This window comes from Natrix helvetica (genome assembly GCF_964273705.1).
Source record: "Natrix helvetica genome assembly, chromosome: 1".
In the NCBI taxonomy this organism is placed as follows: Eukaryota; Metazoa; Chordata; class Lepidosauria; order Squamata; family Natricidae; genus Natrix; species Natrix helvetica.
Genome location: NC_138548.1, coordinates 306,203,566 through 306,224,065, shown reverse-complemented (window position 1 = coordinate 306,224,065; position 20,500 = coordinate 306,203,566). Strand labels below are relative to the sequence as shown.

Here is a 20,500-nt window from a genome sequence, read left to right as displayed (position 1 = left end):
TTGTATGTATGCATTTTCATAATAAAATAGAAATTCAGTTTTGAGAAGGATTGTGTTTCTTATGTATTGTTGCATTCTAATTTCTTTTCTGGTTTTATCTTCTAAATATGTCTTCATATTTCAATAAAGCCTCTGTATAGTTTAGAATAGATTAATTGTTGGTATGCCTAAGCAACTATGTTCTATGTAAAGGAGATTGAGCTTTTACCTACAAATCAGCAGAGTAACTCTCCTAAAATTGTATAGAATTGTGTTGGAGACGAATCAAATTCTCCTACTCTAGAAGAAAAAGAATCCCAAATTTTGTTTCTCCTAATTTATTCGTCTGGGAAAGACAATTGGACAGATACCTTGAAATGTTGTCAACTGCTTCATTCTAAGCCTTCCTCTTCTGGTTCAGTCTGACTCATGATTCCCAGTGCAGAATATAAATATACAAACAGAACACAAAATAACAGAAACACAAGAAAGCATCCCTTTTCAAGCTCCACAGCTGGTAAACTCAAGGGACAAGAACCAAGCAAATTTCAGAAAGCAATTAAAAATAACATTAAGGTGGGGGTGTCAAACTCAAGGACCGCGGGCCTGATCTGGCCTGCAGGGTGCTTAAATCTGGCCCACCAGGCCAACCTGGAAATAGCAAAGGACTGGCCCACAGTGCCTCTGGAAGGCCACATGCAGCTCCCCATGCCCCGTTTTTCCCTTCAGAGTGCTGCAGGAGACCATCCAGGCAGAAAACTGGCTGCCCCATTTTGGCCGGCATAGTGCTGCAGGTGTCTGTCACATCCCACCTACTTCTGGCTGGCCCGTGGAGAACTACAATACTGATCAGGCCCTTGAAGAAATCTAGTTTGACACCACTGATCTAGTTCATAATTGGCGATTCCTGTGAAATTAATTTTGAAATAACACATTTTTCACGCAGTCAACAAGTTACCTGCTTATTTATAATGACCATATTTAGTCTGAAGTTTTGTTTTCCACAATGCACAAAAAGTTGGAGAATATAATTTGTACATTCAGATATTATTTTTAGAAAGTAGTCTTTATGAATGGAAAAATAGAAAAACAAGCATATGTAAACAGAATCTAAAATTATATACACACACATATAAGATACATTTAATAAAGCTAAACAAAGCTCTTGTGGTCTTTTTCAAGCCAAGTGGGATTTAGTCAAATTGGTTATTGAAAAGGTAATCTATCACTTCAGTCAATTAGTTGCAGTGGTTTCAATCATGCTTCTATTATCATTTGAGTTGGACAACTTGGTGGAAAATGTTTAGAGTGAAACAAGTGGGTGGAACTCTTACAGATGAAAGGAATATGCTCTTAAAATGTCTTTGCCATCAATTCCAGCCACTATTCCAACAATGCTGACATCATCGCATGTCACTGATCTGAAGCCACTATGTGAATGAAATGTTTGTGTTAGTACTTGGTTAAATAACAAGTCACATTGAAACAATTCAATATGCAAAATACAATAAATCAAACGAACAGGTTTTACATGGAATATAATATTTTGTTTCAATTCTTGTGATTATGAAAAAAAAATTGTTAAAAATATACAGAGATTACTTGACATATTAAGGCTGTTCTTAACTTGTTAGTACTTGGATAATTTGGTGAATAGGTATCACTATAAAGAAAAGAAAAGCAGCTCTGCTTTTGAGATATACAATAAGAAATTAAACATTTTTAATCTGCCTTTTAAAGAAAACACCATGGTTAATTATCAGCAAATCAGGTTAAAATATTCTCTAAATAATCAGCCTGAAAGGGTCAGGTGAGGGTTGAAAGCTGAATAAGGAAACTTTCAACCTGCATGCAACAACTTGGGAAGAGATGGTGGAATTTCTCTGCAGAATACACAAAAGACTTCTCTGCTACATCTTAAATAGACAAGTTCAGACAGGAGAAACTGTTATCCGGGAGTCCTGAACAAGATAAACTGCCAATGGGTGCTCTACTATAATCACATTAGAAAAATACTAAATGAAATGTTAACACTGGCACTAGGCCAGCAATGGCGCACCTTTTTTGGCTCGCGTGCCATAAGTGGGGGGAGCGCAGGGGGTCATGTGTGGGCTTGCCGCACCCATAATGCAATGCGTGACCCCCAGTGCACATGCGCACACTATAGGCGCTCCCCCCCATTTTTACATGCTTTTTTCGCCCTTCCCAGGCTCCAGAGGCATTATAGGAGCCTGGAGAGGGTGAAAACAGCCTCCCCTCCCCCCGGACGCCCTCCAGAGGCGTCAGGGAAGCCTCCAGATGGTCCCTGAAGCCTTCGGAGCGCTCAAAACGATCCTGGCCAGCTGACAGGGCAGCACCTCATGTGCCCTGACAAATTGCTACGCGTGCCATAGGTTCGCCATCACTGCACTAGGCCGTTAAAATGCCAACAAACGATAAAAACATTTTTTAAAAGATGAGACTTACCTTGACCATCTGTGAGATCCTCCCAATAAATGATAGCAACTTGTCAACAAAGAGGAGTTATTTTTCCAGTAGTATACACGGAGTGAAAGGTCCATGGAAGATGTCACGACATGAAAAGGATCCTGAAATAGGATGGAATGGCAAAATGTTGTTTAGTTAAATATACCTAATACCTATGCAGATCAGAAAGTAACAACTACTCAGGGTTTGTTTGTTTTTTTGAAAAATAATAGACTAAAATGTTTGTAAATAAGGAAGAGTCACCATACCACCCAAATAGATGTAATAATTTTATGATGATCCTTGAAAGCCATCAATACAGTCCCGCTCAGAGAGTATACTGTCAGTTCTGGTCCAGCTGTTATAAGAAGGGTTTGTTTGCCAAATCCTTTCATACTTGTCATCTGCTGTTGGGCTGGTAGTGTGAAGCTTGCAACCTGTTTAGCTTTTGCATAAAAAGAACATGACACTCATTCTTGTGCACATAAATGATTGAAAGTTGTACTCTATTTTACCCAATACTTCTTTGACAACATTGATTAGGAATTCTGAGAATTGCAATCCTGATACTGTCAAAGATTATCAAAGATGGGAAGACAGTTTCATTTGATAGCATTATTTTATTACTATTTTATTTATATCCTGTCTTTATTACTTTTATAAATAACTCAAGGCAGTGAATGTATCCAACAGTACTCTTTTCCCCACAACAAAAAATCTGTGAAGAGAGGGACAGGCCCAAAGTCACCGAGTCTTTTGGCATAGCATGAGCAATGGGATTTCCTCGTTCCTCCAGAGACATCTTGATGGCTAACACCCATCAGAGCGATGGGGTATAGGTCTGCATGGACAGCCCATACTACCAGCTGGGTCTGTATCATAGTCATTTAGATAATCATTAGTGAGCAAATCTAAGCTTATCTTAACTGAAAGCAATAAAAGCAATAAAAATAGAAAGAAAAAGAAAAGGCTTAACCAAGACAAGAAAGTCTGGTAAAGAATAAATACATTTTATTTATTTTATTTAATAAATTTGTTTGCTGCCCATCTCACTTCAAGGTAACTGGGCAGTTTATAACAAATTGCAAGGCATCAGAATCTATATTATCAATCATTTAGGTAATTCAACCAACCAATTATCTGTCATAGTTCTTTTACTTTTTTCTCCATTCCAACTCTCATATGCTCTAGATTACTAACTATTGATTTAGAATCTATATTAGCAATCATCTAGGCAATTTAACCAACCAAAATCCGCTGTTGTTCTTTTACCTTTTTGTCCAACTAGCTTATGTTCTAGATTACCAACTAATTTTTTGTACACATTCCAGGAGACTTTGTGGTAGCAAGCAGAGTATAAGTATTATAAATAACAAAGAATGAATACTCAAAAGGAATTAAAGTCTCTAGATTTGCTACAGAACATCGAATAGAATAAATCATTTTAGAAGATTATGCAATCTAAGAAAGCATTATTCCCCTAAAAGCTGTCAGAAAGGATTTTTCCAAAAGAATATTGTTCAGGGATTAGAAATGGCACCTGAATGTTTGGCATAAATGATTTAAAAGAATGATTGCCATTTCATAATGTTTTCCAGATTATTATCAAATAGAAGTTAAAGATAATAATGTAAAATTACTGATTGAGCAATATATCTGTCGAGGGCAAGCAAATATGTATAGAAAAGCTATATTGTCAGTAAAAAGCTACTATTTGGATATATTTAGTTTTAATAATGTTACTGCCTGACAATAGATTGTATATTTTTTTCCATTATGGTCCAGCACATTTTAAATATCCAATGGCACATCTAAAATTACACAACAATTTGAAGAAGCCTACCTGTTACATTCTTTTTGTATTTAGACTTCTCAATTACTAGATCAAAGCTATCAATGTGAGACATCTCATTTTTGTGCAAAATGGCAATTCTCGCTGACTCAGCTGGTAACCAGCACATCACCTGACAATGATTTGTAATAGGTAAAGGACTAGATAGCATCAAATCATCATCTTCTGGCTGAGTTGCATAATATGTGTTAAACACCTGACACGCAAAAAGAAAATAATACCAATAAGTTGGAATCCAAAAATTTAATTTATACTTTTTAGAAATATCAGTATAACTTTGAAACTTGTGTGAAAAATATAAGTCAATATATTAAAAGTTCTATCTCAACTAAGGACCTTGATTTATATCAGTATGTACTGTCTACGCATGAGAAAAAGAACTGGGGGTGTCTCCATTCAGCTCTAGCCAGCATGAGCAGTGGGAATTATGGTTCAAATACTTGGGAAAGCACCTGGTTACCAGCATCTGGTTTACATTGCTTGGCAGCAACTTTCCAAGAAATCCTTTCTTAACCTCTAAAATGCTGGAGTTGAGCCTCTGATCTGCATGTAATCCATGGCTTCTATTACATGACTTCTCTTAATTGCAAAGCTCCATTCTGCATCATACATGATTTTTGAAACATGTTCCAAAATTCAAATCTTACCAATAAACTTAGAAGTACAGTTCTTTGAACCTAGGTTACTATCTACAGATGAAACTTTGACATTCAAGATCTGCTATAGGCAGATTACAAAATCATTAGAAAAATCCAAACATAATAATTCTCCTTAGTTTTCTTTAGCAACTGGCTAAAGAAAGACAAAGAATAACAATAGAGGAAATACAAATGCTTATTTTATTTACTCATTTAATAAGTCAGAGCCAAAACTCTGGGTGCAATTCAATGTAACACAAAACAGTAAAACCATAATTTTGCCACTGTAACTGTCCTCAGTTCTTATTAGCCGAGATTAATTTTGTGACTGCATTTCACAAATGTTTTCCTAGAAAGAACAGGTGGGTAGAAGCAGTAGCGATCAGATTCAGAATGTTGATAATGTGAAGGAAACCTAGAATTTAAATATTACAGTGGTTCCAAAATCCACCAAGACTGCTTCATGTCTGAAAGATCATAGAATCAAAAGAACATAACAGTTGCAAATGACTTTGTAAGTCATCAAGCCTGACCCAATGCAGAAATCCATTATGTAGTAACCCTGAAAAATGTGAAGAAATGGCTGCTTCCTCCCTCCCACCCGAGTTGAATCTCTTTAACTATTAAGGCATTTTCCTTTTTGACCACTTGAATTCTATTTCCTTGCAATTCTTAACACTCTTGCTTTTTGCCTAGCCTTCTGAAACAATTATGAACAATTATGAACAATTATGAATGCCACTAGGTCTCAACAGACACATTTAATAGTAATAGAAACCATACCTTTGGTGAAAAAGCACTATTGCTGGGACAAACAAGTATCCATTGCCCATCTGGTGAACACAAAGACAACTGTGTACCACAGTTCTGAAACAATTTTTTGTATAAAATTTGGCTTAGATCAGTTGCTGCCAAGGTATGAATTGAACCTTCTTCAGTACCCACCTAAACCAAAGAAGGGAAAAAGCATGTAAAATACCCGGAACTTCTGAGATGCTAATTACTTCATAAAAATTCAAAATAATAGAATGGGGATGAGGAAAAACTATACTATGGAAGTCAGCATCTGTAATAATTGCTAAGCTAATTTCATCAACTCTATAAAGCCTTGAATGCCAAACACTGAACTACAAATAATGCGTTTCTCATAGCTGACAAACAGAGTAACGTTTGAGCTTCCTTGCTAAAGTTTCTTTCCATATCGAGAAGAATCTGGCATCTCCAAAACTTCCTGCATTGAGAAAGAAACAATCCCATTCCTCCAAGCAACTATGGAGAATACAGGATGATCACTTTTGCCATTTAGGGAGGGGGGGGGGAAACCCAGGTTTTAAGAAGGGAGATGTGGGAGTTCCAAACAATGGGAAACTCCCCATGCTTCATGAGGAAATGCTGCTAAACTATGAAGTAAGAAAAAGGCTCAACTTCCCAAACTCCATGGATGCCCCAAGGTGTTATGAGCACACTAAGGGTCAGTCTATTTCAGACTCACACAGCTGCCACAGGTAAACAGGCTACTTTAAAATGTCCTAGTTTGTAAGTATTTGGCAATCAGAAGAAAGCTTCCGTGAGGATCAACTCATTTACTGTGCTACTTACCATTAAGAATGGATTGTTCTTTATTGTGTAGGCTACCATACAGCATGATGTGGATGACACTGAAAACGTTGAGAGCTCTTCCCCTGTAGTCCCATGCCAGAGTTTGATTGTCCCCTGAGTGTCTGCTGTAGCTGCCAGGTTAAATGCAGGAAATGTGATAATATTTACTAGTGGGAATTCCTGTTGGGGACTAGACCAAATCTGTTTACCCTGATAAAAGCAAAAAAAGAAAAATGAAAATTCATTCTGTTTGATATTTTTTTTTAAAAAAAACCACCTTCCTGTTAGTGCAATTATGTACCATGCATTCTTTTCAATCTGAAATACTTTTCCATGAAAAGATATCTAGTTTCTGTTCCGATACAGAAAGTTTGGGGAAAAAAACTATATTTTAAATTGGTGTGTGTGTGTGGGGAGAAATCTCAACCCCAAATAACGTTGCTTTTATCTTGTTGAAACTTGTTCACTTTATTTATTTCTCTATTAGATCATGATAATGAGTCAGACTTTTCCATTGTATTTCAAAGTCCTGAGCTGTGGCCAAAAATTCCTAAAATAATTTAGTTCATTTCACATAAAATAACAACTTCCTTTGGACCACAGTTGTGATGTCTGTGCCCCCCAAAAACATTAAATCTGAGAATTTAAAAATGGCATTGTTGTGAAAACAGTCTTGGGGGGAAAAGAGTCTAAACATACAGAGTTATAATACTTTATTTTCTTTCATGTGATACAGTTGTTGTCTGCATCAGGTATGTCTTCATAGGCTGTTTCTCATGTACTGCATTCTTGAAGAAACAGCAAATTGTTTATATAGCTCACATTGCTTCTTCAAAATAACATTCCACTTTGAGAGCTTTATTGGAATGTTATTTAATGCTGTTTCTTGAATGTGTTAAATAGAGTGGGTCAGCTTTCTCCTACTTGCATCTTAACACTATTATGAAAGAACTTCATACAACTTATCCTTTCACCCGGATCTTGCGAGTCCTTTCTACCTCTTCATTTGGATCGAACAATTCCCTTGAGAATAAAATTTCAATTTAGGGGAAAAAATGGAGGTCACATGGTGCCATGTCTGGACTGTATGATGTATGGGGTAAAACAGTGAGGTCCAACTTTGCTGGATGGCTGATGGCTGATGAGGTCTTTGGCTGGCTGATGAGGTGTCAGTTTTAATATTCCAACAAAAAATATTTAATGTTTCTGGAGTCTGCTTAACTGTTTCAAAGTTTTGAATGTTATAGCATAGCACTGAATTGATAGTGGTGCCAGGTTCCAGGAAAACCATGTGAATAACACTACCCAAGTCCTCAAAAATTGTAACCATGAGTTTTCCTGCCAAAGTCAGAGTTTTGACTTTAAAAAAAAAAAGCAAGTCAAATTTAGTGATGACATTTCCTTGGCGGGTGTGTCATTTCTAGGACACAATAATGATCCTGAGTGTCATCAACTGTCACAATGCTCCGAAGAAAGTCATCTTTATTCTCACAGCATGACAACATTGTTGGCAAAGTTCAACTCTTGACATTCACATCTCTTACATCGACATACAAAGGATGCATCTTGCACAAACCTTGCAATGTGGAAGAGCAGCAACAATATGACCTATGAAAAGCTTGACATAAACTTCCCTTTGATCTGCTATCAGCCTTTCTTACCAGAAACTCAACAGTTGTCACAGATCATTTGCCTTGCTCTTAATAACAAAATTCAGTTTTGCCTCATTCACTATTTTTAGATTTTTGACCAAGCAATGCACAACACTCCTTTTACCACCATTATCCCCATAAACAAATCTATATTCAGGGTGAAATTCAATTCAAGGGGTTCCTTTGGAAATCAAACATTTAATCGTGTATATCGTTTAAGTGCATTGATGAGTACTCACTGTAGAATTCTGTTTCATGAACAATACTAATAGAACCTTTAATCACAATAACTTCCTACCAACTGAAATAAAAGATTTATAGGTAGTTCTCACTTTATGAATATCATTGGGACTCTAACTTTCATTGATAAGCGACATAATTGTTAGGTAAGTCACATCTGATTTTACAATCATTTTTTTTGTCATAGTCATTAAGCAAACCACAGTTTTTAAATAAATCTGCAGTCATTAAGTGAATCTGGATTCCCACATTGACTTTGTTTGTCAGAAGCTAGCTGAGAACATTGAAGATGGTGATCACATGGTTCTTTTTGTCTACAGAAGTTAAGGAACTGAACAGTATGCATACTACAGATACAAAAATGTTTCCTTTTATTCTAGAATATTCTTATAAGCTATAAAACAATTGTAAATGCCATCTCTTCTGAGATCTCTGAGATTCTGCCCAAGAGCATCCATTTCTACAAGAGCCATCTTCTGGTCCACCCAGCCCAATATTTTTTTCTTTTAGGATTTATGCTTGTTTACTATGATTGATGTAACTTTATCTTTTATTTCATAGCACTGATCATTTGCATCTCACTATATAAAACTGAATAAAGTGTCTTATATTTTCTTTTCTTCTATCTTTTCTTTTGTTTATCTTTAGAAGCTGGTTTGCTTCTAAAGCAGGGGTGGGGGAAAAATGGGCCAAATTCTCTATTCACATTATTCTAGATTACGGGGCCAGGAGATGGAACTATAAAAATCATTTCTGTATTTGCTTTTTGACCTTTCAATCATCAGAAAGGAAGCACGTTATGGGTCAGGGGTAGACACCAGATGAGCCACCCCTGAAAGATAGGTGGTAGCAACAGGAAATTATCGAGCCACTACCCCAAAACAGGAAATGGGACAAGGGTGTGAGGATGCAGAGCTTCCTTGGAAAAGGAGGTTTCAGACCTCCAACTTTCAAACAAAAGGCTCAATAATATGTATCAATGTTTTTTAAAAGTTTTTATGTACAGCATTTTTTTAAAGTCTTTATGTATTTATTCAATTTGATACCACCTGACTCCAAATGACTTTGTCAGCTCACAATACACAAAAACAATACTGAATAAAAACAATACAATAGAGATAAAATCAAACACAATTAGATACAAAGAAAAAGATAAAACATCCCAGCATCAACTAACATCCAACAAAGGAGTCAACAGCTACTCTAGCCCAAGGCCTGGTAAAGAGCCAGGTCTTTATGGCTCTTCTCTGCAAGTCTTTGAAGTGATTTACTCCATATGCTCCTTTTTCTTACCTCTTGGACATTCCATGCCTTCACTGTGCCATCAGAAGATACAGAACATATAATGGAATTTACTTTTCCTGTTGCAAACATATGTTCATTCTCGGATAGATAAGCCACTTCATGTATCACTCCTGCAGCAACACAACATATCTTTGTTTAAATGCAAAGTATTTGGAGGCTTGATTATCTTCTAGTTAAATGGCTCCAGAAGAAGAAACAGTTTCCTTCTGAAAGCTAAACTATCAATCCCATGGTATTTTCACTTTGCATAATACACTGTAAATTTACAGCTAACTATAAGCATTAGCAGTTGGATCAGCTCTACAATTTTGGATCACATATGAGTAGAAAATTTTGGATCATAAACTTAGAGAATGTTTGCAATTTAGCTGTTGGACTGGTGTGCAATGGTGGAATTGCACCCACCAATGCAATTGATTTTTCTTCCTTCACTCACTCAACTTCCCAAATAGAAAATTGATCCCAAGCCCTGCTAGGTCATTCCAGCCATGGTAGAAGGCATTTTGGGGGATGATTTCATTAGGCTTTTTGAGCCAAGAAATGTTTGCATTCAGAGACCATGACAGCAATGGAGGAGCTGAATTAGATTTTGAGAAATTATATAGGTTTCTACACTTGTATGAATGTATGAGGATAGATGCATGGATAGATGGTTATGGATTCAACAATTTTCCAGAAAACTGATTTAAAATTCCACGGAGGCCCAAAATCTAGGATTGGCAAGCTACTGATTGGGAAAATATTTGATAACTGTGGATATACCAGGTACATTTTGTCAGACTACGACTTCTTGTTTTCTAAAAATGCACACACAGAGTTTTATAGGACCCTGTGCTCTTCCATTACTGCAGAAATTTAAGTTCTCATTTTTCTGAATACAAATCATATATATAGCTACAGTATAATGCAAGTTGAGAATTAGAAATGATTTCAATATATTTTTCTTCTAAAATATTACTTTGGTGGTGTACCACATTTCTCATACCATTGTGTCCTCTTATAGCTTTACATGTATAATCAACAGAAGGCTGTCCTGATGTCATCTTAGATTCAAGATTTGAGCGATGAAGATAGTACTTTTTCCAAGAGTGGATTCCTGGGATCACAGAGATATTGCAGAAAGCCCACCTTTTTAGACACATATTTCTATAAATATAAACAATTGCACTATTACTGTGAAATTTAAATTGCTTTCTCTAAATCTGCTTTGGTAAATAGCAATTCTAATTTTTTAACAACTCTCTCCTGTAAATATGATTTCTTAGATTAAAAAGAATGTTGGAAAGTTTATTTTAATGTCATTTCTCAATACTTCAAATCTCAATTAGTAATAAGAATATTAAAATACTGTAAATATTAAGAACAACGAAGTATCATGAACCTAATAGTTACTAATTATAGAGCAATCAACTACATTTCTTAATAATCAGTGGAATATACAAATATGCATGTATTTACAATAGGCACATGTAATTATTTAAACATTTAATATTCTTCTGAAGCTTTACAATCATAAGGTTGATGCACAACAATAAAATGTTAATGACACATTTAAGGAAATAAAAATAGCAAATATAAGCTGATTCAAGAACTAAAATGAAATTGACATTTCGGATAAAATGAGTATTTCTTTGAACAAGACAGTCTTTATCAAATTCTGAAATGCTGTTAAATAGAAGACCAAGGTGACCTTTTTCTTTTTGGCGTCATCTGTATCTGTTAAACGGAAGGCTCCTCAAATGGTGGTCCTGTATTTGTATTATATGAAATATAATTATCTCCTTGATGCAACTGGTTCAGCTTCCCTATCTAGACGTCACCATGGAATTCCCAGGCAGTGAAAGACCAATTAGGCCTGCCTAGTCTCAGCAGGTGGCAGCACCTGGCTAGCCTTTCTTATGAAAGAGAACTTTTAAGGCTTAGTAAGCAAAAAGGTATGATTATACTACTTCCATGGCATTTACCAGATACAGCTATTAACTGACTTTTAAGAGTGCACAGAGATTTTCTCAGACTGGAAGCCTACCAGTCTAGCATTTTGTTGATAATAGAAACCAACTGAGCACTTCTCTTGAGCCTGCAGATCTGAGCAATAAAAATCCAGGCAAGTATAAGACGGTCTTTTTGCTGGTCTGAACTTTTGCAGCTGAGCTCTAGTGACCCTACCTCAAGGAAACCCACAAACAGGATGTGGCAAAAAATAACAATTCACCCTTCCACCTAACAACCAGGAATAAATTCTTGGGAAGAAGTGTATCTTCATCCGGCAATCTATATCCACCAACATCCATTCTCGGGGTGAAACCCAGACCTTCCTACCATTTCTTGTGCTGCTCTCACCTCCAGAGAAAGGTGGTCTCTGCTGCTTCGTTCCATGCCTAAAATAGGAAGGAAAGGAATGGCAGGTTTCAGAAGCAGCTTCTTAAGATTCACTGGACCAAAATATAGAATTCACAGCTTGCACCAACTATGATTTTCAGGGGTGGGCTGCTGTGGGTTCGCAGTTCGAGAGAACCTCTAACTAAGATTCTGTGCAGTTCGAAGAACCTCCAAATCCCACTCCTGGCTGCCCCCCCCTCTCCCAGGAGTCCTCCATGTGGCCTGTTTTCGATGCAGGTAAGTGCAGGGCGCGCATGGAGGCTCAGGGAGGATGAAAAACAGGCCTACTAGAAGTTTGGGAAATGGGCCCATTTCCAGCCTCCAGAGGGCTTCCGGAGACTGGGGAGGCTGTTTTTGCTCTCCTGGAGGCCTGAGGAAAGCCTCCGGAGCCTGGGAAAGGCAAAAATGCCCCCCTCCCTGCTGTGGTGCAGGAGCCTGACTAGGCCACACTCACCCAGCAACCGAGCAGAGAACCCCTTGCTAAATTTTTTGAAGCCCATCTCTGATTTTATTTAACCTGATAGAGTAAGCCGTAATGACAGGCTCGTGCTTAATATTGAACTGCAATTCGTGGAATGCCTACTAAGTACAATAGCTGAACCAACCACAATGCTTGGGTTCATGCCACACACTGAACTCCAAACATGCCTAACATACTGTGCCAACCCAGTCCCTCTGATTAGTTTATACTGGTAGTTGTGTGAGCTATAAACCCAAATGACATTGGATAAATCATGGTTTAGTATGTCATGCAAGTAAATCCATTAGCTATGGCTTAGTAAACTCAATCAGTGCTTGAGAAATTGCAAGATAACCTCATACTGTATTTACTCAAGGATCCTAGTCCATTTTACCCAATATGCACCTAATAAAATAGAATAGAATTCTTTATTGGCCAAGTGTGATTAGACACACAAGCAATTGAGTGCATAAGCTCTCAATGTACATACTACAACAATAGTGATAGATCATTAACATAGTCGTTGAAAAATACATTCATCATAAAACATTAAATAGGACAATTCCCAGGAAGATGCTACTTTAGAGAGGAACAAGAAAATCTTTACTGAATTTCACCCTTAAAGAGTCCTACAAGTGGCATAAGCTCAAGGTGGTAAAACTATTCCTGACATCAGGTCAACTAGGGCCAAATGCTTTATTGCCTATGTAAAGCTCCGAAGCCCTCAAGATAAGAAAATATAGAGGACAAACATGTCTCCAAAGTGAGAAGTAGAGCCCAAGGCTGAAGCACCCCAACTGGATCCAGCATGTAACCCATTAAAAATAGGATATGCCGTGACAGCCAGCCGAGTTCCTTAGAAAGGGCGAGACTTCCGGCTCCTTTCTCCCTCTCTTCTGCACGATGCGTTGGGCGCGTCGCGACGGCGCCCTTAAAGGCTTTTGCGATGCAGAGAAGATCGCGGTGTCTTCTCCCCTATATTAAAACTATTCGAAACTCCCTTTCATTTTCCTTTGAAAATTTTAATGCCCGTTTGGGACGTTTTCCCTCCCGCCTTGAGAAGGCAACAGCAGTCTTGTTGGCAAATGAACGGATTGTACGAAGGGAAGGATCGAAGTTAGAGCGATCTATACTAGCCACCCGATCCGTGCGTTGCAAATCTCACGCCCAACAGTCAAGAGGGGATTTAGGCAGCTATAATAGCAGGTTGGGAAAACTGGTACTATATTGTGCACGACTGGACCACCGCGGTGTATCAGCCAAGTACGCACTATGCTGCGGGGTCTGCACTAGGCAACGGGTGTACCTTATTCACTTGAGCTGCTCTGAGCAGATCCGGCACTTCCAGGTACGAGAAGAGATGGATTGTGCAATCCAAAGTCAGCGACTCGGCGCTCATGGTGCTTTCAGGCGTCCTCACAACCAACATACGGAGACGTTTCACTTTTTTCCACGCCCCAGCCGAAGGCAGCGCTGGAGCACTTCGTCGAGGCGGGATTACACTTTCGGATTCCCCCGTGACTTGCCTTTGAGCTGCCCGTCAAGAATCAGAGCGGGAAACTTAAAATATTGTGTGCACCGAGGGGATGCTGAGGAGTACTGATATGCTCAGTTACTGTATATACTCATTTAATAGTTCTTTTCAGGGAATGGATCACTTTTACAGGAACATATTTCTAATACCTAAATAAACATCAACTGCATTTATTGTAAAAATAAACCATCATTCTCCTGGAACTCTCCAAACATTTGGAAACTCCCACAATTTCAGACAATGCGGCCTGGGAAAATACAACTGCAATGCATCTAGAACTTATCCAGATTGAAGAATGCTACATTATCATCTTTCCTAGTAATTTTTGTTAAAAAAAAATTGATGGATCATATTTCTTTATTGAAAATATATAGTCTATCAAGTTTTTCTTAACTGAAAATCAATCCCACAGCAAACTGGCTAAGGGGAGAGGAAAAGAGACTTTAGCTGTGCTTTTGAACATAACAATGAGACGATGGTTCACACAGTGGGCTAACTCAGAGTTTAATTATGATTTTATTATAATTTGCTGGGATCAAGCAATATGCTAGGCATAATATATACAAGTTTTGAAACTCTTTGGCTCTTCAACTCTGTTGTACAGTACCGCTATCCATCATCACCCAACACTAGAATAGAATAGAATTCTTTATTGGCCAAGTGTGATTGGACACACAAGGGATTTGTCTTTGGTGCATTTGCTCTCAGTGTACATAAAAGAAAAGATACATTCGTCAAGAATCATAAGGTACAGCATTTAATGATAGTCATAGGGTACAAATAAGCAATCAGGAAACAATCAATATGAATAGAAATTGTAAGGATACAAGCAACAACGTTACAGTCCTGCAGTCATAAGTGGGAGGAGATGGGTGATAGGAACGATGAGAAGACTAATAGTAATAGTAATGCAGCCTTAGTGAATAGTTTGACAGTGGTGAGGGAATTATTTGTTTAGCAGAGTGATGGCGTTTGAGAAAAAAAAAACTGTTCTTGTGTCTAACTGTCTTGGTGTGCAGTGCTCTATAGCGTCGTTTTGAGGGTAGGAGTTGAAACTATTTATGTCCAGGATGTGAGGGGTCTAAAAATATTTTCACCGCCCCCTTTTTGACTTGTGCAGTGTACAGGTACCTTAGCTTTCATTTGTTTCCAGTTTAAACCAATGGAGAACCATGGTATATAAGCTTTATTGTATTTTGAATAATATGTAGATGGGTGAGATCATGTCACTAGACTAGTTTTAATCAGTCATTGCCACATTCCAGGGGAGGTGGTCCTATTTTCATGAGAAACAATTAAGTTTATAAGGTATGATTGCTATTCATCAGTCAGTCTGCATGTTCTTAGTATATTCTCCCAGTCACTACTAATAAGGACAACTTATTTTGCTAGGTGGTAGGGCAGCTCCATAAATTAAGATAGCACATAATTAATATAAAAACAAACGTAAGCCCCATAAATAATATAAAATAAGTTGATATAATAAACGTTGAGTCACACTTTGCAATGTTTCCTAACCTGGGCAACTTTGAGATGCAACTTCAGTTCCCAGAATTCTTAGCAATGGCCATGCTGGCTGGGGAATTCTGGCACTGAAGTCCATAGATCTTAAAGCTGCCGAGATTGAGAAACAATGCTCTACAGCAGGACAGGCTGTGAGGAATAGATCTTGCTTTTGCTTCTCTAGCGAGAGCAAATCCCCACCCTGTCCAAGCTCTTTTTAGACCGACGCTTAGAAATTCTTGCAAACGTTCATACTACCCAGGCTCTTCGCTCAGGTAGCCTATCGTGCAACTGCAAGAAGCTGTATCTGCCTGTTTGCCGCCCGTGCTGCAACTTTTGCAATCGGCAGGAGGATGCATCCGGTGTCCCCCCCCCCCCCGCCACTATGTAAATATTCTGAGCAGAAGTTGGTGTTTTTCAAAGAGATCGGCTTTATTGTCATTCACACAATCCCTGACCTCATCTGTTGAATTGCTGCAGGGGAGAAGTGGAAGCATCAACCCTTAAAAACAAAGCACGAGAGTCCTGAATACTGTCACAGAATCAAAAATATCCTGCATATTGTTGCAGATTCCGAGGTGCGTGCCTTCGAAATGATGCTATAAGGCTCCTGCCTTGGGCAGCGGGTTGGACTAGATGACCTTCAAGGTCTCTTCCAGCCCTATGAATCTGTGTTCTGTGCTTTCCCACAGCCGGTAACGAGGACACAGATGGGAAGCGGAAATGTTTTTTCAGAGCCAGGCCAACCACCAGCCCACAATTCCTCCCCTTCCGTCGGGCTTCCTCGTAGGCGATCCTGATTTTTTCCGGTTCCCTTCTTTTTGCGACTCCTCGTGGCTCGTTGGTAAAACGTGCAGGCACGCTGGGAAATGTAGTTTGCGTTAAGTAAAACGTGCAGGCACTCTGGGAAATGTAGTTTGCGTTAAGTTAGAACGAGAGAGGCTGCGCCCGGCTAGATTTCTGCTCCGATCTATGTTTAGAAAGTAACGGGCGTAACCTCCAAAGGAAACCACGCCCTCATCCTTAGCAACAAGGCGTGGACAGAAAAGAGGCATCTGCTGAGAGATTGATTGTTGATTTACAATAGCTTCATTAGTTACCTTTCTTAGTGACTTAATACGAGTTTTCTTTTCTTTTATTGTTGGTGAGAAGTATGGGGAGGACCCTGTTGGCTGTGTTTGCAGGACGCTCTGAACCATGACAACCACACAGAGATTTTCTCAATGATGATCTGTCCCCTAAGCTGGCCTTTCAGGTGTCCTTACTGGTGCATTCATTACCGCTGTAACTGAGTCCATCCTCTTAACTGCTGGAGGTCCTCTTCCCTTCCCTTCCACCTTTCCCAGCACTGGAGCCTTCTCCAGAGAACCAGGGCTTTACATAAGGTGGCCAAAATAGGATAATTTGAGCCTGGTCATATGTGCTTCAGGTGAGAAGTCTGAATTTATTCATTCAATAATGCATTGATTTGATATCTTGGTATTCTCGGGAATAGTTAATGTGTGGTTGAGGGCATTTTGCAAGCTTGTGAGATTCTCTGCAAAACTGATGAGTGAAAAGAGCCTAGGAAGGGAATTTTTAATGTATAACAACTCTGGGATACATTGATTGGAGAAAGTGTGATTGGCCTTAAGTCACCCTGTGGGTTTCCACAGCAGAAGGTGCACTTGTTCCTGGACCTTTCCACTTCTTAGCCAAGGTCTGAACCACTCCATTACAATTTTCTAAGAGGTGTGTTTGTTTATTTCTAATGCAGATTTGTAAGGCCGCCTAATTCATCATAGACAATGGATGGCATATAATTAAAAACCAGCAAAAAACCTAAAAAAACAAACACAATAAACCTAGAAAATAAAATTAAATATAATCGGGAAAACCACATACCACATGCATAGACAGCCTTGTTCCGTTCAGTTATAGATATTTGTTGTACAGATTGACTAAATTTTGAATCCAAGGCAAATGAGGTTAGAAAGGTAGAAAGACTATATTGAATACAGAACACAGAGTTGAAAGAAATTTTGGAGGTCATTAGTCCAACCCCCCTGCCCAAGCAGAAGAATGGCTGCCCGATTTCATCTTTAAAAGCTCCAGTGTTGAAACACCCATAATTTCCGAAGGCAAGCTGTTCCACTGATTAATTGTTCTCACTGTCAGGAAATTTCTCCTTAGTTCTAGGTTGGATCTCTGATAAGTTTCCATCTGTAACTTCATGTATTGTCCTTAAGTGCTTTGGGGAATAGGTTGACCCCTTCTCTTTGTGACAGCCTCTCAAACATTGGAAGACTGCTATCCTAGTCTTCATTAAACTAGCCACACCCAGTTTCTGAAACCATGTTTTATCCCCCAGGCCAGAGGTGATATCCAGCAGGTTCTAACCAGTTCTGGAGAACCGGTAGCAGAAATTTTGAGCAGTTTGGAGAACCGGTAAATACCACCTCTGACTGGCCCCACCTCCATCTTTTCTCTGCCTCCTGAGTCCCAGCTGATCAGTAGAGAATAGGGATTTTGCAGTATCCTTCCGCTGCTATGCCCACCAAGCCATGCCCACCAAGCCATGTCATGCCCACAGAACTGGTAGTAAAAAATTTTGAATCCCACCTCTGCCCCAGGCCACTTGAAACCTTTTACAAATAGCATGATAGACAATACAGAATACTCAGAAACCAGCTCCACTAGAAAGTTAAATGTGATAGGTAATAGACCACTTGTCCAATGGGAATGTACCAGATCCAGGTCAAGTGGATCTGTTCCAGGAGAAGAGACGTTTTAACTGGTAACAGATTTATGTTAACACTATGGAACAAATGTGAGTTGTCTAAACTCTACAAAAATTATCCCCCCTCTCTCTCACACAAACAAATTCCCACACACATTTCCCCTCACACCCACACAAACAAACCAAAGAAAGCAGATGCATGAGAATTGCACATTACTGATCTTTCTCACATAGCTTCCCTAGATCAGTCAGCCAGTACTTTCCACAAATGCAGAAAAGGGAGAAAATAGGATCAAAGGCTGTTTTTACTTATCTTATTTATAAGAAGTGTATTTCTTAGAGTCTGGTTAATTAATAGCTGTAGCTATTAACTGTAATAGATCATAATTCATAATAAAGACATTACTATCAATAATAATGTTACTTTTTGCTTCATCTAAATAAGATTATACAATTCAAATTAATGGATTTTGGAGGGAAAGAAGGATGGAAATATATATTTGTGCCTTCAAGTCAGCATTGATAGCTGGTGACTGCCTGGACAAGCTACCACATTTTTCTCAGCAGCATTTTCAGAAGTGATTTGCCATTGCTTTCTACCTAAGGCTGAGAAGAAGTGATCAGCTCAAACTGGCTTCGTGCCTAAGGTAGGACTAGAACCCATGGTCCCTCGGTTCCTAGTCTGATGCCTTAACCACTATATCAAACTGGCTCTCAAAGGTGGAAAATAATGTGTCAATGTCTTCTTATAAACACTGATGTGACTTCTTCATTTGCCAGCTGAGAAAATTGCCCTAATGGCCACCTTCAACAAAGATCATAGTGAATCAAAATGGATTTTAGTGCTACTAAATGTTTAAAATTAACTGCCTCAATTGGCTTAAGATGGTGATACCAACCTTCTCTCCAGATAACGAATTCTACTAAATTTAGTAAGACTTTTAAAAATAAAAATATAAAGGCTTGCATTATAAAGCTTGCAGATCTACTCAATATATTACACATTTCAATCTGTGTTATTTTTCCTTTTATGTAATGCTGTGCTGTGAAACTGGAACAGAACACAAGTCTATACATTTTTATCACAATCCTTCTTGTATTTAGTCATTCTCTGTGCTGCTTAAGGAAAATCTGAATTATATTTTATCTAACTCAGTTTGATGTAGTTCAGTTTGTGTGAGAAGAAGTTCTTGGTGTTATAATGTTTCCTTAAAGAACTACAATCCCCCGTACCTATTTTAGTGCTTATTATGCGTTTCTAAGTCAGTGCGAGACAATAATAAATGAGGCAAATTACATGTCAGGATGTGTTAGTGATAACTGTTTTCCACTAGAAACAGAAACAGTGAAATTTTCCAGCACAACAGCAATACTATTTTCCCCTCGCCTTCCTCTGTGGGCCAACAATAAATTCTGCCTCATGCTGACCACTGGCTTAGTTCCTGAAAATACCCAGTGATCTAATAACATCCTATTAGCAGCTCTTGAAATGACCTAGACACCCAAAAGGGGTTGGTTGACCTAGGGGAGGCCTAACCTTTAACTTAATCTTTTCTTGTCTCTGTGTCCAAAAACGATTTGCATGTATGGCTTGAGTCTGACCCAGAAATTATTACAGGGTGTAGGATATTTTGTGCAAATAAGGAAGGGCAGGGTCCACAAGATGAATCATTAAAACATCAATTATCCTAAGGAAAAACCTTTATGGGTGGATGTACAATGATAACTGGCTTTCCAAGGTAAAAAGCATGTTCTGTTAACTACCCAGTGCTATTAGACAACCAAAATAAAATATACCTTAGATATTGATGAAAGAGCATTTAAAACCAGACTTGTAGAGCACATCTTTTAGCAGCAATCAGGACACATGAGTGAAAATAATTTTAGGACCTTATACAGAAAATAAATGAAAACAAAAACACTTCTTACAGTGTCAGGAAATAAGATTTTATAATAGTTTAACTTTTGGCAAAGCAAGGCAGTTGAAATTCCTGAATGTGCGTGGTTTTAAATAAGGTAAAATCCTAAGGATGGCTTCTCTCTTTTCAGCTCCCTCTGAAACTATTTTCAGGAGAAATCTAGTACAGACCCTTTGGAATGCATTTCAGTTTTCTGAATCCAAATGGGTCTTAAGTTGAAATTTTCAAAAAACAGGAAAAAACAACCATAGGTAA

General features: G+C 38.4%; 2 protein-coding genes across 8 annotated transcripts in view; one reads left to right on the top strand and one right to left on the bottom strand.

Moving 5' to 3' along the window:
• Positions 1–340: 340 nt before the first annotated feature.
• On the bottom strand, positions 341–16,363 carry FBXW12 (F-box and WD repeat domain containing 12). 6 transcript variants are annotated; one of them, XM_081937109.1, is made up of 11 exons: positions 15,866–16,363; positions 13,877–14,103; positions 12,072–12,109; positions 10,717–10,877; positions 9,720–9,841; positions 6,535–6,744; positions 5,719–5,880; positions 4,289–4,493; positions 2,715–2,890; positions 2,446–2,567; positions 341–1,409 (listed from the first exon to the last, which is right to left on the bottom strand). In XM_081937109.1, the coding sequence occupies exons 2-11, from the start codon at positions 13,997–13,999 to the stop codon at positions 1,310–1,312; spliced, it is 1,419 nt and encodes a 472-aa protein (XP_081793235.1). In that variant the 5' UTR covers positions 14,000–14,103; positions 15,866–16,363; the 3' UTR covers positions 341–1,309. The 6 variants fall into 6 exon arrangements, with proteins under 6 accessions (XP_081793235.1, XP_081793237.1, XP_081793240.1 ...); XM_081937113.1 differs by having other exon boundaries at positions 345–1,409; positions 12,051–12,109; positions 15,866–16,362; XM_081937111.1 differs by lacking the exons at positions 13,877–14,103; positions 15,866–16,363 and adding an exon at positions 13,323–13,630 and having other exon boundaries at positions 10,717–10,827; positions 12,051–12,109.
• Positions 16,364–16,907: 544 nt separating this feature from the next.
• WNT7A (Wnt family member 7A) overlaps positions 16,908–20,500 on the top strand; it is a 64,131-nt gene continuing 60,538 nt past the window's right edge. The window contains exon 1 of one of the 2 annotated variants that reach the window (XM_081934346.1): positions 16,908–17,036. In XM_081934346.1, the coding sequence (XP_081790472.1) occupies positions 17,026–17,036 (11 nt within the window). In that variant the 5' untranslated portion in view covers positions 16,908–17,025. The remainder of the gene's footprint in view (positions 17,037–20,500) is intronic. The other variant, XM_081934345.1, reaches the window with a different exon arrangement.

Bases quoted from the DNA above. Each gene is read 5' to 3' on its own strand.
- FBXW12 (XM_081937109.1), bottom strand. From the start codon at position 13,999: ATGTTGGTTGTGAGGACGCCTGAAAGCACCATGAGCGCCGAGTCGCTG. The intron at 10,878-12,071 runs GTGAGAGCAGCA...TTATATTTATAG, and splicing joins GAGACCACCTTTCTCTGGAG to AAATATGTGTCTAAAAAGGT. The intron at 9,842-10,716 runs GTATGAGAAATG...GTGTTGCTGCAG, and splicing joins AGCTATAAGAGGACACAATG to GAGTGATACATGAAGTGGCT.